This window comes from Magallana gigas, chromosome 7 (assembly GCF_963853765.1).
Source record: "Magallana gigas chromosome 7, xbMagGiga1.1, whole genome shotgun sequence".
NCBI classification, from domain to species: Eukaryota; Metazoa; Mollusca; class Bivalvia; order Ostreida; family Ostreidae; genus Magallana; species Magallana gigas.
Genome location: NC_088859.1, coordinates 33888122 through 33907449, shown reverse-complemented (window position 1 = coordinate 33907449; position 19328 = coordinate 33888122). Strand labels below are relative to the sequence as shown.

The 19328-nt window shown below is 32.3% G+C and overlaps 2 protein-coding genes across 2 annotated transcripts; one reads left to right on the top strand and one right to left on the bottom strand.

Moving 5' to 3' along the window:
- The first annotated feature begins 140 nt into the window (after nt 1–140).
- Nucleotides 141–5008, top strand: LOC105319133 (5-demethoxyubiquinone hydroxylase, mitochondrial). The gene is made up of 7 exons (XM_011416540.4): nt 141–289; nt 476–766; nt 1122–1236; nt 1425–1509; nt 1855–1909; nt 2628–2696; nt 4746–5008. Exons 2-7 carry the CDS (start codon nt 581–583, stop codon nt 4821–4823), a joined length of 588 nt encoding a protein of 195 aa, XP_011414842.1. The 5' UTR covers nt 141–289; nt 476–580; the 3' UTR covers nt 4824–5008.
- Nucleotides 5009–8238: 3230 nt separating this feature from the next.
- Nucleotides 8239–18863, bottom strand: LOC105319135 (ethanolamine-phosphate cytidylyltransferase). Its single transcript, XM_066066826.1, has 15 exons — nt 18723–18863; nt 18280–18322; nt 18125–18170; nt 17187–17272; nt 16725–16800; nt 16198–16264; nt 15777–15824; nt 15471–15552; nt 10215–10352; nt 9965–10042; nt 9678–9755; nt 9275–9340; nt 9004–9069; nt 8808–8896; nt 8239–8536 (listed from the first exon to the last, which is right to left on the bottom strand). The coding sequence occupies exons 1-15, from the start codon at nt 18812–18814 to the stop codon at nt 8452–8454; spliced, it is 1140 nt and encodes a 379-aa protein (XP_065922898.1). The 5' UTR covers nt 18815–18863; the 3' UTR covers nt 8239–8451.
- Between the last annotated feature and the right edge of the window lie 465 nt (nt 18864–19328).

The following is a 19328-nucleotide window of genomic DNA, read 5'->3' as shown; positions in this document are numbered from 1 at the left end:
AGAAACATTTGAATGAAAAAACATAATGGTGATTGAATATCAGAACTATAGCCAGAAATCTTTTAGAAATAACACTAAATGTAAATTGGCAATATAGTCAAATACCGAATCTTTTTATGTTTAACATATTCTGTGCGGTCCTGCGTACTTTCGGTTTTGTGACACAAGACCGAAAGTACATAAGTTGTGTGCGTGACAGAAGACGCGTTTCAAGTTTGGCAGTGCCTGTGACCTTTAGTTCACTGAAAAAGCATGGATAAATAATCTGGAAGGTGACATGTCATCTAATGTAAGCATAAAATAATGTATGTTTGTCGCAATACTTCGGTTTACACGCGATATGGTCAAAATGTCATCGAGAAAATTCGAAACATTTTTTTCTATCGTTGCATAAGATTCTTAATCATAAAGAGATGCAGGTTAACATCATTATAAATATATGAAAAGTGTTGATGATTAATTTTTTTGCTTACAGGTAATAGATAAATGAACCTGTCGCAAACCATTTCTGATTGACAGTTTGAGTTTCATAACGCAGAAAACGTGTTTTGTAACTTTAAAGAAATCTGAATATTACGAAATGTCTTTCCCTCTAATATGTCAAATGAGCATAAGGCGCATCAGCCAGCGAGCAAAAGATGAAAAAACAAGAAAACTATTGAGTCGCATAATTAGGGTTGATCAAGCTGGAGAACTGGGAGCTGATAGAATTTATGCTGGACAAATTGCAGTGTTGGGCAATACTCCTGTAGGACCCATTATACAGGTATGTTATTGTAGAAGTTAGAACTATGGGAAGTGTCAATTAACACTAGCCCCTAATCTATTTTCGATCACCCAAGGCTGAATCGAAACTTTCAGTTTGCTTTTCTTAATGACTTATCCATATTATTTTGGCAACTGCCAATATTGGCAGTACTATTTTTCCATTGAATTAGACTTGTATATACTTGGTAGAGGACCTTTAATGGATTTTCAAGTTACAATATCAAAGCTCAAGGGTTAAACTACAGTAGACATTGAAAGAAAGATACTCAATATTCCCTTCATGCAGTATTATGTAGTAAAAGTTTATGTATTTTGAATCAGAACAAGTATCGCCACATTTTTTTTTTTGAAAGGAAATGAAAGAGCAAGAACAAGAACATCTTGAGACGTTTAACAAGCTGATTGTAGAGAAGAGAGTGAGGCCCACAGCATTACTACCACTTTGGAACATTGCTGGATTTGCTTTAGGTACAAATATTTAGGAGGTCTTTGTTGCATGACATTGGATTTATTACAAGTATGTCTGTATGTAGATTAGTTCTCTGAAGATTGATTAAATGTTTCATAGAAGCAGGTAAAGTTATGCTTACAGGCATTTATTACATGTATGTCTATAAATAGATTAACTAACTGGACATTGATTTGATATTTTGTAGGAGCAGGTACAGCTTTGCTTGGGAAGGAAGGAGCTATGGCCTGTACAGTGGCAGTGGAGTCAGTCATTGGGGAACATTATAACAGGTACCAGTCAAATCTTACATTGTCCATTATAAAAATAGACATAAATAGTCAACTACTCACCCAAATACATCCTATTTGAATTTTGATAATCAAACCTGCAAATGGGTAACTTTCTGTTTAGAATTGTCAAATACAAAGGTATTCATTGGGTGTTTTTTCACTTGTGGATTAACTTTGTTCTGCTTGTCACATAGAAGTAATTTTATAATGTATTGTACCTTTGCATGCACAGGTATGTGTAGAGGAGGAAAAGTTATAAGCATGTATTTTTTATTAGGTTAGGTACTTTCTTTGCTCACTGTAATTGTGGTTTATGGTTTAAATTTTTCCAATTTTATTTTACAGTCAAATTCGGGACCTGATGGAAGATGACCCTGAAAAACACAAAGAACTTATAAAAGTAAGTTAAAGTAAAGACTTTTGATGCAATCTGAAATTTTTATTAGAAAAGGATGGCAAAGATTCTTTGTAATATTGTTTGAGGATTTTGAGGTTTTTATTGATGCTCTATACAACAACTTTAGTTTAAAGCCCATTTCTTCAAATTTTCTGACATTTTTTATGCAGTTATTGAAAACAAAAATCTAAATCAAATAGTTCATATTGTAACTACCATATACTGTAAACTACTTTTATTCGCGACAACTTTATTTCACAATTCACTTCTGATAAAGTGGTTCGCGATGACTTCTTTTCGTGACCAAGCCTTATCTAGTCCCGTGTTGTTGTAAAAACCATACGTTCGCAGCAAGAAGTATTCGCGACGACGAGGCTCTCGCAAACCTCGCTGAAATTACTTGCACGCGAATAAAAGTTGGTTTACAGTACATATCATAGACTGAAAACAAAGTTTTATTAATCAAATTTTGCTTTGAATGACTAGTGGAAAGCTAAACTGTTATAATTCTCGATGACAAAATCCTAGTTAGAGCAAAGGTTGCATGCTCATGAATCTCTTGAGATATTCTTCACTCACATATATATAATACTTGGTTTATTGTCTGTATAAAAAGTATATCATAAAAAAAGTTACATGACAATTACCAGTACTGGACCTTTAATCTTTATATTCATGGTCTATTTAAAAATATATCTAGCTTTTACTTCCTAAATTACAGAAATTGAGCAAGTTTCGAGATGATGAGCTACATCACCACGATACAGGGTTAGAACATGATGCAGAAAAGGTGAGTTGCCTATTGAGCTACGAAAAGAAATTATGAAGATATTTTCTATCTTAAGTGAGCTATCTATTAGTTGTTGAACCACAACCTTGTGGAAATCATTAAGTGACCCACAAAATCAAATACAGTACTCATCAAAGAAAGGAGAGGGACAAAAATTTTGTCAGCATAAAGACCTTTGTATATGAAATTATACATCATTGAATCATTATTTTTTGAAAGATGTGGTCTCATAACTGCAACGGTGTGTGCATACAAATTGAATAACGCGCGCTTATATTTATGTTTTTAAACATTTATTTCCTTCCCGCAAATATGCTTGTTTTTAAAAAGCTCTGACTTATTCAACAAGTAATGTGAAATTAACGGAAGAGCCATTGGAACAGCCGAATTATGCTGACAAAAAAAGTGCACAGCGTTTTAAATTCTAATAACACAATTTTATTTTTCTTCCTGTGATTTAATGAATTTACTTTTGGTACACTAAGAAGTTAATCAATTGAATTCATTTAACCGTCAAAATAAATTTACATCAATGATATATTAAAGGGACTTGGACACGATTTGACCTAAGATTTTCAAATTTTGTTTTCCCATTTTCAATGTTTATACTGATAAATATAGAAGTTTATAATACTTTGTCAAAATTTAAAACTCAAATATCAAGTTATAAGCAAGATACAGAGTTCATAATTCTTTGTTTTGTAAACAAAGCTCGAATGTAGTCATTTTTACATATGTGTTGTATTGGTGTAAGTTTCAATCAAATGTATCTTTCTTTTGTTGATAATAGTATTCATGAAGATATTGAATTAGTTTAAATTGTTTTTTACATGTCATTTTGTCTAAGAAATGGTAAAATTCTACATTACATTTTTTGTAAACATCTATAAGACTCGAGCTTTGTTTACATAACTATCAATTCTTACCTTTGTATCTAGCTTGTAACTTGACTTTAACATTTAATATTTTGGTCAATCATTTAAAATGTTCCAGTAAACCATTTTATACATAAAAAATAAAAATAAAATTTTTGATCTCAAATCGTGTCCAAGTCCCTTTAATCAGCGTAAGTATAATATCAGGTCGTGATTCGGTTTGAAGTCGGTTATGTTCTTCGAGAAATACTGATGGAATACTGAATGTATTCATACGCACCAGATTTGGTGATTGGGTCTTCTGTGTTATGTGTAAATATCGCTCAAATCAATCAATGCAATTTAATAGAGGGAAAGAAAGAGAATGTAAATATACATGTATATATGTAAAATCCGTCTTTCAAGAGCATATATCTCCCTCCATGGCCCAATCTGGCTCATACTTATTAATTCACTCACACAGTGCCTTTGGGTGAAGGCTGTGCAGAGACCTTGAACAAAGCTTCTATGTTAAAGTTCAAGGCCATATCAGACCTCTATAAAAAATCTTTGCCTATATTCTCCCCCCTTACCTCTATCTACTTAATAAAAAAAAGCACTTGTGGGTAAAGGCTAAGAAATACATTTCAAAGGTCATTGCAGACGTCTTTGAGATCTAGTGTTGGATCATAATTTCTTTAAATTTGGCCCAGCCTTACTCAAACTTTACTAAAAGACTGCCTGTAGTTAATAGGTTTGAAGTGATGTTGGACCAAGGTTTTAGATCTATATTTAGAAGATCTCCTTGGATAATCCTTGTTGGTAGGATATTTTCTCTCCCATTGGCTCAACATTGCTCAGAGTTTACCTAAAGACTGCTTGTAGGAGATGACTTGCAGTTTCCTATGATTAATGTCAAGGTCAGAGCAGACCTCTGTAAAATTCTTGTCAAGACCCAATTTTCCTCCCTGTGATCCATCAGTCTTTGATAAAGGATGTGCAGTGATCTTAAACAAAATTTCTGATTCAGAGGTTATGGTCAAAGCAAAGTTCCCTAAATTGTTTTTTTTAAACTATAATGTCCTTTTTAAAGATAGATAGTCACCATCTCAATAATATCTAGTTTAGAAATGGTACTGAACTGCATTTTGAATTAAATGTTTAAAACTCTTAAAGTTTATGTTTCATCTTTCAGGCACCTATGTATGATGCTCTTTCACAAGTGATCAAGGTTGGGTGCATAGGAGCAATCTGGTTATCAGAGAGAATATAAATCCATTATCTGCAATGTTTTGGACATACATGTATATTGTGCATTTTATCTTCATTATATGAATGGATGCTACTGTATTACATGTGACAAGTGGGACTATTTCATAGAGATGCAAGTAACAGCATTATTACATGTATCTTGAAGTGATATGTGAACTTATAATAATAAATCAATCAATATGTAAATTTTCTTTGTCTCCAATTTCTTAATAAGGAAATGAAGGATATTTTTCGCATAAGTTTACATGTTATTGGCTTGATGCAAATTGATCATAGCTTGGAATTTAGCACTTCAAATGCTTTAACCATTTACTGTATACAGGGTTATTTTCGCCCTTCTTCACTAGCAAACAGTTTCACCTCGTTTTGAATTTGCCCAGACATAGTGGTGTTTAAAGAGAATAAATCTGAGATACTGGCATTTGCCCAGTTTAAATTCGCCCACTGACAACAAAGGCAAAAGGAGCAAAATAAAATGGGGGCAAATATTTCCCAGTACACAGCAATACATGACTGTATTTTTAAAAAGGCATTTGTGTTACAAAGTAGCAGCTAGGACTGCATTTCTTATTATTAGTGATTTAGAGCATATCTGAATCACTGGATGATTGTTCAAACTTTCACCATCTGAAACATTGTACATTTTCCTATACTAAGGGTACATGCAATTAAATAATGCACGATGAGACATTGATGTTAAAGTATGTTTTGACTCTCATGTAAAGTACTGAAACCCAGCTTCTAAATATTCTCATATTAATATACATCTTTTTCCTTATCAGCTTATGATTACAACTTTGCTGCAACATATTATCTGCTATAAAAGTGTAACATTTTTACCTCCATTGAAAGAGGGGGTACCAGGTATTAACCATAATTTGAACACCCCTTCCTCTTTCAATCTTTTATGAGTGGTGAGGAGTAAAATTATTGATAAGCTTAGCCGGCCCTAGTGCTCACAAGCACTTGCCAAGATACCCTATCCGTACTATGTTAATTTTTGTGAGAGTTGACTTCGCTGAATAGATCCCTGATTCGACCGCTCTCAAAATAAAACTTTACTTTGACCTGATAATTTGCAATTTCTCCCTTCTTAATTAACTGCACAAATTTGTATACATGTACCTGGTACATGCATTAGCTTGCTGCAAATACAGGCACATATATAAATACACATATATTGTGTACCAACTTGACAGAAGGTTTCTATGTCTTACAAGACCACTTCCATTGTCACAAACTACCATAACTGATTGCACTTTAGCCCTACATGTTCATTATGAAAATTTCTTACATATATAAGAAAACAAAGTTGCTTTTTACCCAAAATTTATTTCAGTATTATGCAAGGATTGTCAAAATACATTTACCCAATGGAATGATCGAATGTTGTCAAAATAAGTGAAGATAAATGAGACAATACACTTTCTTTGAAGATAATATTAAATATTACTTTGTGACTCTATTTAATTTGACTTCATGTGTAAATGAGCTCGATAAACAGACATTTTAAAGCCATAGCAATAATGCTTTTCCAAGAATGCTAGAAATTAAGGTAAAGCAAATACACATAAGGAAAATGCAATAAAAACTTTTCCCACCATAGATGCACATGCTAATGTAATGCTAAGAATCCGGATTTCACAGAGACATTGAAACAACATGTATTTAAACGCAAAAAAAAAAATTTACAAATATATATAGTATGTATCACAAGCTCTCCTGTCAAGCAGAATAAAAATTTTACACAGCAGCACACAAGTATAAGAAATTTGATAAAAATGTTAAATAAAAATAACATAATCCTGTAAAACACACATATTAGATAAATACTAACATTTACTATAACATATAATTGCACTGCCATATCTTTGCTAACTATAATATTTCTCTTAGAGAATGCAAATACATATGACTCAAAATTTGTAGTCTCAATTACATGTATGTGAAATATCAACAGAAAAGAACAGTCTGAGATTATTACAGCAAGGATGTTTGTTCTCAGGCTATTGTAGTATTCTTTCTAAAATCTCAATTGACGTAGAAACTTTCTCACAGAGAGAAAACAAAGGAAATCATATATAAACTTACTTCAATATGAAGTTGTGTTCTTATTTGTTAAGTAAAACCTAACAATAAGTGTTTATACTATATAAACAAGTGCAATAAATAATAACATTGATCACAGAATAGGAAATAAAAACTGAGTTGGTTTTCAAAATAGTGAAATAAAATCCAAAGCTGCTAAGTCATACATGTACATGTGGTTTCTTTTGTTTGATCAGCATTATTTGAGTTCATCTTCCTAATAAATGGGATGAACCAATAGCAGCATAAAACTACTAGATAGGGCATGTTTATTAATATATGCATCAATATTCTACACTTACTGATGTCGGGTGTCAAAAAGCTTCAGGGGTGTGCAATTACCATCGCCCGACGCCCGGGGCTACCGATTTTAGAGGTCGGGCTAGCAAAAACATTAACTGTGGTAGCCCGTCGGGCTAGTAAATCATAACCAGAGTTGGCAAAATATGCCGGTAAATTTGCAGTGTCCTAGTAGGAAAAGTGTATCGTCATTGTTATCACAGAGGCATGATATCTGCTCCTTTTAAGTCATGATAGCCTAAAAATTTCTTAAACACTCTGCTGTAAGTTTCACACTTTGAAGTTTTACCGACAGTGTTGACCTCACCAGTGGCCAGACGAGATAATCACGCCTCACTGCACATGGCTTCCGTAGTTACCTGTGCAGCTGTTTCAAGTGACATCACTGTAAAATGATTCCTTTTTCTTTAATATGTATTCATTGGCTTTTTTAAATATAATTTTTTTTTTACAGAGAGAGAGAGAGAGAGAGAGAGAGATGCATTACAGAGATATTATAAATTTCTGCACTAACTATTCTCATGAACACATTTTAAAGTGACCTGCTTGGTGAATTAAAAAAAAATTCATATTTTGCATATTATTATTTGTGCATTTTCCATTATTTTAAATTAAAATTTACCATTACTTAATTAATTGCATAGTTGTATTTTGTAAATGGAAATTAAACAGGATAAAATGCATGCACACATAGATAGTTGCAGTGATTTTATAGAGTCTGTTCACATTCACAATGTTACGTTTGGGTTTTATTATATAAACGGTACCCAAACCAATTGTGTAGCTAAAATGTGAGAAATCAATGAAGTTGAATATTTTTGAACTAGTCTACCACAGAAAACATGCAAGTAATAAATATTTCGTATATTAATAATTATATACTAGTATCATACAGGGTTTTTTATAAAATGAAATGTTGACATGTCCGAAATAGTCTGGCTAGTAACTTTGAATCTTGGGCTAGTAACTTTGGTACTCCCACTAGCCCCTGGGCTAGTGGCCAAATTTTGTAATTGCACACCCCTGAAGCTTGAGACATCTAAACTATTAAACAAACAAAATCAAACTGTCTTACAATCTACCATGCCTTAACATCATTACCAGTATACAATATCTATTTAAAAAGTTCTAAGTACAGAAAAGGACCCCGTTGATTTAGTAAAATGATAGGTCTGCTGTCTCTAATCTACATATTAAATTCAGTCAAGAAAATAGTCTTGAGCACTTTTCCTTTATGGCTTTTATCCACTGTTTTCTCTTTCCAACATGGCAAGAATCTTCAGTTCTTTGTCCTGCTTCTTTTTGTTGCGGGACTCGTATGTTAACCTGTATGATATCAATCAATACGATTAGATTTAAACCATTTTTGTGCGAATGTGTCAAAGTTAACCAATGGAGATAACAAGCTGTCATGAGTACCATCCCTGCATTGATACTAATCAAATGACACAAGATGTTTTATTGATAGAAATAGAAGATCTTCTATTTCATAGCAGCAATTTTCAACAAATAATAACTTGGTACACGTATTATCAAAATCAGTTTCTATGCTGTAAAATGAGCCTAAATGGGTGTTTTATGATCAACAATTTCGTACCTATGAGAAATGATTCTCTCTATGATCATCTGTGTTGTCAGTTCACATCCACTGTCCAACAGCTTGAATTTGTTTCTCTTTTTTGGCTCCTAAATAAAGATGAAAAACCCCTCAAAAATGATAATAACAGGTTGGCACTACAACAACCACTGTCAGTAGAATTAGAAATATAAAATACAATGTACAATGTACATACAGCATAAGGATCAGCACCGTCAACATCGGGCATGATGGGAGTTTGTCCATGGCAGACGACATCAACCTGTATATAATACCTGTCACTTTTATTTAAGAGCAAAAAAGCACAACTGGATTCTATTTTTCAATCTATTTTTTTCAGTCAGACTAAAATGTACCTATTACAATTAATAAATGAGCTATATTCTTCTTTCAGAAACATTTTCTCTTTCATATATTCATGTGGCAAAAAAACATTCTTTGAAAATGGAATATCTGTGAAAAGTCACCTTAAAGTGGTCCATGAGATCAGCTGTCACTGCATAAGGAGCCCCAATAACAACCTCTGACACGTACTGTAAATAGAACATGTTAGTCCAGATATGCAAGCAGAGGTTTTACTGAATATTTCTTACAAATCCCACACCTTTTATTTGTAAGAAATTGGAACTACTGTAAACCAATTTTTATTCGCGGCGACTTTATTTCACAATCAACTGCCGATAAGCTGGTTCGCGACTACTAATGTTCACGACCAAGCCTTATCCAGACTTGTATTGTTATAAAAACTATAGACAAAGGATTGGTTTGCGGCGAGAAATATTCGTGACAACAAGGCTCTCGCTAACCTTGCGAGAATTTCTCGCACACGAATATAAGTTGGTTTACAGTATACTCTGTACTTAGACTCACCCTACAAGCTAACACACTTAGCGTTCTTTCATGCAAGTTCATGATTGGGTAGTTCGAGCCTTTATATCTGTTTACAGCCTTCGAGAGAAGAAAACAGTAATAAATTTACATGCAAAACTGTATACTGTCAAAATTATTATTCAACCATTAATCAATACATATAGGCATTTTATTCCTCAAAATCAATCACTTTTTGAGGTTTCCTTTAATTATAAGGTTGCCAAATGATATTAAATTAATATCAAGTATCAACTGTTACAGTTATAAATTGAATGAATGTTACTTACAGGGTCCGTATGTAGTCCAACTATCACAAAGTCCCCCTCTGCTTTGGCCTTTTCTAGAAAATCTAAATGTCCTAGATGTATACAATGAGTTAAGGTTGCAACGTACATTAACTTCATTAATTTATCAACTTCATGAACTTCTGATTACCGGTAATATAAATTGATTGTCTTTATCCCAAAATCCCAAAATATAATGATTTCACAAAAGTCTTCAGTTTTAAATAAACCCATTCATTAATAAAAGGATATGGAAGAGATCATAAGCCCCTGCCACATAGACAATTTTGTCGCCAGGTTTGGGTTCCTTTCCGGAGGAGAACTGGATGATCTTGTTGGAGGTTGGGAGGAATTGTGACACACCAGTCCAGGGACTCGAGGCAGTGCTACCCTGAGAAGGGAAAACCAATAATGTAAATAAATCAACATCATGATATCAGATCACATTATCTCATTTTCTAACTTTTTGTACCCATGGGAGTCATATTTTGTTTTATAGTACATTTGTACCTCTGCTATTATTTTCTATGTAAAATTACAATGAATGAACATAATACCCTATCTAACTGTGAAATAGTTATTGAGTTATCTGCCCATTGTGAATGGTCATCATAACTATTCAATGGTGGCATTCTATTTTCCTTCTGAATCTTTTTAAACTCGGAACACCACTGGGGTAATCCAAGTTTCTACATTAAATAACTCGATCTGATTAAATAAGACACATGACTTGTATTATGTGAATTATTACAAGCATTATAACAAATGCACACAGAAGATCAATGAAAGATGCCAAAACTTTAATCATCAAGCAAAACAAAATTAAGTACTTGTACTGGGGGTATCTTAAGAAGCAATTAACATACTATGCATATAATCTGGGATGTACATGTATGTCTGTCCCTGATATAATTGATCTACATTTTTGGGAGTATACCACAGGTGGTCACAAAGTTTTTCACTTTTTTATATCTACCACAATAGCTATACAATAAAATACACAAGGGAGGAATGAAAACTCAAAAAAAAAAAATTGCTAACTCCCGATTTCGATTACCACATATTAATTTTTCTCGGATGTTAAACCTTGCACTCTTAGGTTTCAATATATCAGTAAAGGACCATAGTTTTTAGAAATACCAGTCCTGCAAAATTTAAACATCAGCAACAATTTTAGAAGTTTTTACGCGCTCCAGTGACACTTTCTTCGATCATCTGTTGTGCTCTCATTGGCCAATTTAATGTTGCATGATCAAGATAACATGTATACAAACTCTTATTTTAGAGGGATATTCAAATGATATTAAAACTTGCTTTGATGCAAGAAATACAGTCACATCCTACTGAATGTCCCAGGTCTTCTTAAAATGGTTCTACATAGATATGAAAATGAACACATATATACTCACAATGTTATAAGAACTTCTTCACTCATCGTTTGAATATCCCTCTAAAATACGAGTTATCTTGATCAACAAAATTAACCAATGAGAGTGCATGAATAAATTTGGCAAGCGACAGCTGATTGAAGAAAGTGTCATATCTCTTCTCCACTTGGTCCAATCTGGCTCATACTCACTCTATTGTTAAAAGGTGTGCAGTGACCTTGAATGACATTTGTAGGTCAGACCATGTGAAAATCCTTTTTTTCAGAGCATATATACTTTCTTCTTAGCCCTAGTTGGCTAATACTTCACATAAACAGAGCTTTTGAATAAAGGGTGTGTAGGGACCTTAAACCAATTTTTAAGGTCATATGTGAAGGTCATAACAAAATAATGTTGTGTATGAAAAATCCTTGTCCAGAGAATATCTTCTCTCCCTTTGCCTAATCTGTCTCATACTTCTCCCACATACTTCACCCACATGGTGCCTTTGATCAAAGGGTATGCAGTGACCTTGATTGATATTTATAGGTCAAGTGTCACGTGTGATCTTTGGAAAAACAAGTGGTGCTTTTAACAAATAGAGGCACAAGTGCTCGAGTACAGTGTCTTTCTAACGATGGTCTAACTGGATCACTTAAAAAAACAACAATATATTTGACTGCAAGGGATTGAACAGAGATTTACAAAGTTGTCATGCAAGGCTTTCGTGATAGTATGGGAAGTAAATCTGGCGAATGTAGAAGTTGCCTATCCCGTTAATATATCCCTTATGCTTATGGTTATTTCTTTTAAATGTTCAATGAGCTGTATTTTAAGTAATTATTATCCACAGAATTCATGACGATACCTGGTTTTATTGCATGAATGCTTTCATATATTAGTGACTTTCTCACGCCTGGTACAGGTCCCTACAAACACTATAAATAAAACATTCCTTGCTTTCTCTAGGTTATATCTTCTTTCCTATTTGATAGCATTGTTAATTATGTTCCGATTCTGGCTAGTCCACGTTTTTCAAGTTGTATTTATGCTGTAGCGTGTATATTAACCATTGTTTTATTTGATTACAATGTAAATATGCAAGGGGCACAACTCAAGATAGATAGCGCCACCGCATCACCGAGTTTTCGTAATGAGATCTGCCAAGGGTTTATGGGGAGTAGAGTGGACCAAAATCCTTGGCTAGCGAAGATGAAAAATCCTTTGGAGCATATATATCCTCTCCACTATCCAGCCCTTTTCAGCGAATACTTTTCTTAAACAGAGCTTTTTGGTTAATGGCGGATTTCATTATAATCAGTTTTTAGACCGTAGATTATTTCCCATTTGCTTGATCTTGTGCAGATTGGTCAAAATTGCTTGTATGTAAGGAGTTATGAGATTGATTTGGTTCTTTAGCAGCTGGAACATTTCTAAGTTAAAGGTCAAGGTCAAAGTAAAATTCTCTGAAATTATTTTTATCCTACTGTCCATTATTGAAGCGGGGCCTTTTGAGATGCAAGGTCACCATCTCAATGTTGTCTAGTTTAATGTCATGAACTCCGTTTTACCGTAATTAATTTATTCAGGAGAGGTACAAAATATTCAGACTGGGCCAACCTCTACCACCCCTCCAAAAAAAAGTAAAAAGCAAAAGAAACAAACTATCAAATGCATAAAATGCATACAAAGTAGAATATCAAATTAAGTATCTTTAAAAATCAAATTTCTACATGAATACACAAGCATATACAACTCAGTTATGAAACTACCATACAAGCACATATGTATATATACAATTTGAAACTTTATGAGATGACAATTTTTAATTTTCAATATTGCTAGCAAGAAAATGTATTCAATTTAAAACCTTGCTCTAGCTTAAAAATTAATTAACAATGCATTAATTAGGGAAGGAAACCAACACAAGATATTGATCTCCTGATGGATTTTCTAACTTGAACAACCCTGATCAATAAAAATTTGAACAGAAAAAAAAATGTGAAACAATGCTGTCCCTGGTAATTGGGCTATCATATTCATTTCCATATATAAATCCACATGTGTACATAGTACATGTCTGTATCAACCTATTATTTTGAATAAAACGAGCGTGCAAGTTATATGAAATGAAGGATAGTTGTGCACCATCTGGTTTAAAACTACTGTGAAATCATTGTTTGCAGTGGTTAAAAATGTTCATTTAATTCATGGATACATTTTACCTACGGATTTAAACTTAAATTTAGCATCTATTATGTACACTGAAGTTATTATTTTAATTGGGTAGGTTATTGATAAAAATTCTAGCCACATAAAACAATGATTTTTTTTTTACTACACATGTACATAAGCCCCACAAATCAATATGATTCAAACAAAGTAGAAGTATTTGCACAAAACCAGTGCTTTCTCTCATTAAGGAAAGACAAGGGGGTTTAACTCAGTTCTCAATGACCACAGACATGCCTATTAATGGGTATTGTATTAAAGATAAGTAACTACCCCCCTCCCCAAAGAAAAAAAAAAAAAGATTCGGATTTTAAGATACATGTATTAAAATTGCTGAAACATTTAAATGCAGCATCAATGTGTATATACTCATATATTTATGTATGGTAATTTTTGAAAGTTGCACTGATTTCATACATGTGTATTATGAAAGTTAAAAGGCATTAAAAAATAAAATAGTCAACGTTACCATTCCCTAAAAGACAATATATAAGAAAATAAAGCATTATTATAAAAAATACATGTACATGTAGTAATTACCCTCCCTTTCTTTACATTGTATTATCAAATACCTGTTAAATTATAATTAAAACAAACTTACAGTAAAATTAACTCACTTATAGCAAAGGCCTAGGGATCTGTAGATTAACTTTACTTTATTTGTTGTGTTTATCAAGTTTATAATAAAATTGTTAAATAGATATAGGGATTAAGGAAACTTTAATATTCTTAACATTTCAGAGACAAAAATTTATTAAATTGGTTATATCTATTTGTTTTAATGATACCATTTTATTTAAATTAGCAAACATGTATTGTTTTTATTAATATTTTGTTGTATGAATATGCTGTCTATAATTTACACATTTTGGTTTTGCACAGGAGAGGTCACATTTCTTACTTTATTTGATCCTACATCCAGTATCGAATGACTTCACTACAAGACCTCCCCTTTAGTCTGTTTTTATTTTCTTAATTGTCAAAAATAAATGACAATATTCACACTATATAAAATGTGCCTGTTTGGGAGGGTAACTGTTGAAATTGACACCCCGAGACATCGGTTGACAATGGTTTTCGAGGGGTGTCAATTTCAACAGTTACCCTCCCAAACAGACACTATTTATTTTATTATACTGAATGTCTTAATTTTAAAGAAAATTTTACTGCTTTTTTACACAAATGAAGTGAATTCTACGGCGAACCGTACACACATAAAATACGCGCATGTAACAATTCGTTGTGTTACCCGTTGCCAAGTGCGTTGCTAACGCTGAGGGTAATAGAACGGATTACCAACTGATCAGATTTCAGTATTTAACATGAAAGTATAATAAAAACAGTTGTTATGTGTTGACAGTAGTCCTGGTAGATCACCAGTAGTACATAAAAGGGAGTTGTTAAGAATGTTGCTAAGGCTCCAACAATATTTTGCTAAACATCAGCAATTTTTTCTACATCCATGTTTGCACTAAAAAAGTTTTCCAGTATTTTATATAGCTATAGCTATTATATTCTTATTTAAATAAATTGTTTTTTTTTCTCTAAATAGAATAAAGAAATGTTTTTTGAGTTTATATATATGTCCATGCATGATGGGTGAAATTCAAAAACTTTTTACTGAGACAATTCAGTATTTTTTTTCACATGATTGACATAATTTTTTTTGGCTCTAGCAAAGCTGGCGCTGATGTGGTTCATATAAAATGCTTTAATACTTGTATAAAATATCTAAATATTTTTTTGGTACAAAAGAATATGTTCTTTAACATGTGCATTAGCAAAGCAAATTACACATATATAACAAAATCTTCTTTCCATATACATAGATGATATTTTAACAAGAAAGTACTCATACTGTCCATTGGGAAAACCAAACTGAACATACATAAGCCGAGAGGTTTACTTACTGATCCAATGTCTCCGGCTTGGTTCTTGTCCACAGCCTTCTCTTCGTCTCTTTCATGGTGTGATTTGGTCACCAGTAACATCCTACAGTAGTCCATTGAAAACTTTATACGTCATTCGTATTTTTTATGATGTCAAATTGCGAGAATCACACAAAATTTGGGATATATGGCATGTATAAACATTATTGTATAACAATCTAATCAGTTTCAATCATTAGATAAAAATATCTTTTTTAATATTAAATTTACAGTAACTATGATTTTAAAATCTTTTCCCATATCAAAAATTTCTAATAAAGAATGTACCTTCCTACAAGATCAGTAGTTGATACTCCTGCTGTTCTCTTGCATTCTCTACAAAAGTTAGAAACAATAATGAAAATATTGTAAACTTTTTATTAAATAGCGTTTTACATTCTACACAATTGAAGGAGCCCCATTGAAGTTTCTTTTTTTGGTAAAACTGGATCAATATGAAATATAATCTAACAAGAAAATTCTTTTTTTTTTTTAATATAAAACTACATCTATACTAGGGAAGCTATAATTAATTCTGATTGATCTGATTTGACAGCCAAAAACACTTTTGATTTCCTATATGCTTAAAAAAGAGATTTTGTATGGAAGTATTTCTTGCTAGCCATCTGTTATCCACACGCCCATGAACAATCAACAGAAGGTGTGGACATTTTTCAATTTCACTTAAGAAAGATAAATGAAGACATACTTGTACTTTCCTGCTGCTTTTACCAGATGGTAAGTATCGGTTCCATCAGCTGTCACTGTGATGTCATCTAAAACAAAACAGATGTTGAAAGTCTGTATGACAAGAATCATTATCCCCCATTACATCTGATCATTTTAAGATATTTTCATTTCAGTAAAAAATCATTTGTATATTGTAGTTTGCACCTGCCTTTCTGAGAACATTAGACCAATTTCAAACAATACCATTTGGATGAAAGTACATTTTAATATTAAAAAGACTTTCACTGGTTTAGTCAAATTTGTCAATATTTGACCAAAAAAAATGTTTTGAAAATTTTTGGAGAGGTTAAAAAATGTAAAAACCCCAGTGGGATTTGAACTCAAGTAAGACTTACAAATTTGTAGTCAATGCTTTTATACATTGTGCTATAATCCATGTTAGCTAACAATTTAACAAAAGAAAAAATTTAAAGAATTATTCTTGATTTTATCATTTATTTCAAAAGCACCACATAAAACTAATACATGAGTAAACAATCAACATACCTCCATGAACACAGAAATCACAGTTATATTTCTCCAGTGTTTCTAATGTGGTGACATAAGGTGCGTCCTCTACAACCTGTCAACATAGATTTATTTGGTTTATTTTTCATATTTAGGAAAAATCATGATTTCTGCAAATGATGAACTGGATATCAAAATAAGAACTGATGAATATTAAATAAGCATAAATATGCTCAAAAAGAAGTAAAACATTGTAACTAATTGAAGTTTTATTTTAAATATTTGCAAGACTCTTGAGTTTTGAAGCTCTACACGTGATGGATAATTCTTTTAATAAAAATAATAAGGTCTAGCTGTAACATATGCAAGATAATTAGACAACAAAAGAGTTTGTCAATATCCTACCGAACAATAACATATGCTGGGTCTCAATAATATGGATCTTAATGATATAAATTATCATAATTAGGGCAAACAGTCTCCATAATTTTGTATATATACCTCATCTACCCACTTTATGGCTCGAACCATCTTGTATCTTTCTTGTTCATTGTAAACTGGGGGACCCTTGTGCTTGGATATCTCCTCTGTGAATCAAATATACATAATTTAATACATATGGATTAATAATGAACAGCACAACAATCATCAAACCAGTGCAATGTTTACTATAGAGCATTAATTTGATTATAGTTGACAACATTATATAATAACTCTCACCAATAAAATGTTATTTTATCATACATTCACAAACTTCCTTTGCCACTGTATTGTCATATTTTTGTTGTTGTTTTACATTAACTCTAACTTGTATGACGTTAAAACATTCAAAGCATTTTTCATCTTTACTTTTGCATAAATATTGATGAACAGTTTAGAATAAAAGATTTACAGCAACACTCGTTCATAGTGAATTTCATAGGACCGTAGAAAAATATTTGCAATAACCAAAATTCGTTATACGTTTATAGTGAATTTGTATAAAATCTTATAGCGAATCATTTTAAAAAAATCAGCTGAAAGTACTTCAAACTATCATAATTTATAAAATCAAGATTAACGCATATACAAATCATAATACTAACATAACATTTTCATAAGTTTTTTTAATGATTAATACACTGTGTTATTTTTTAATTTGAATATTTAAGATATGCATCATATGAAGTCTTCAATGAAATTTGTAAGTGAAAAAATTTGGTATATGGATGATAAAATATGCTAAAGGTTTGCCAGCGGGGGTTAAAATTACTTTGTTAAAGCTGTAAATTCATTATAGTCAGTATGTACCGCAACTTTCTAAAGGATTATATAAGAATTTTGCTGTAACATGAATAAGAATTTGTTATAGCCATAAATTCGCTATATCAGAGTTCATTTTATTCGAGTTTCGTAGTAATAAAATTTTATATAGAGTTTTGAATACATGTAATACATACCATCTGAATGCACTCCAACTATCAGATAATCTCCCATTTGCCTCGCCTAAATTATACAGTTAATAAAACAATTAACATGATAATATATCACTGTATAATATGTTAAATTTCATTACTGAGAGAGAGAGAGAGAGAGAGAGAGATGTATACATTACCTGTCTAATGGCATTTGCATGGCCAAAGTGAACCATATCAAAACTGTAAAAAAAAATAACAGGGGGTTACAAAATATAGTGAAACAAAATATATCTTTATTAAAAAAAAACTTGCCGGTGAATTTCCTGCCTGCTGTCATCTGTCGAGTAACACACAATCATGTATGAAACACAAAAATCGATAAACTAAATTCGAAGGACATTCAATTCAAATAACAAAGATGCATCGAAACAGATTAAATATCATTGCAAGAAATCAATTTTCATCATGCTCTTGTGTACATTTTGTATTACACAAAAATATAATTTCAAAAACAATTTTTATAATCGAGTAACTGAGTAAGGTACACGGTAACTGCACAATCATTTTGAGAAAACGTGCAAAAGCGTAATCAGAAAAGAAAAAACAAATTGATTGTTCAATTCATGGCAGTCACACTCACCATCCATCGACCCACACTCTAACTTGCTTCTGCTTCTTTTCGCTAGCCATCTCTGCTGAACTTTGAACATCCGATACACGCTTCGTAGCCATGCTTGATTGGTTCCCTTTATCAGGCGATATTTTTTTACAAGAACCAGTTTATACACACTGATTCATGCGCGGATCTACATGTATGGGGAGGGGCTCTGAAATCGGTGTACATTTGTATATACTGATTTTGAACCTCAAATACCAGTGAACTGGTCTTGAGCGAATAAAGAATTGAAAAACCCCCACCCTCTGCAAAATTTAAAACGTACTAAATTCACATTGAAATTTTTCTGCATCCGCACAATGACTTGAGAACAATGCGGGTTTAAGAATGTATTGAACCACTGTTTTGTATTTTTTATGATATGTTTTGCTTTTGAAAAAATAAACAATTTATTTTTATATATATAAAATCTTCATGCATGTACGTTTACCATATAACATTTTGTAATTTTTGTTTTTAGCACGTAACAAACTATATAACGTGTATTCATGCGCGGATCCAGAAAATTTTTCCAGGGGGGGGGGGGGGGGGGTCCGAAGGATAATTGTGTTTGCCAGGGGGGGGGGGGGG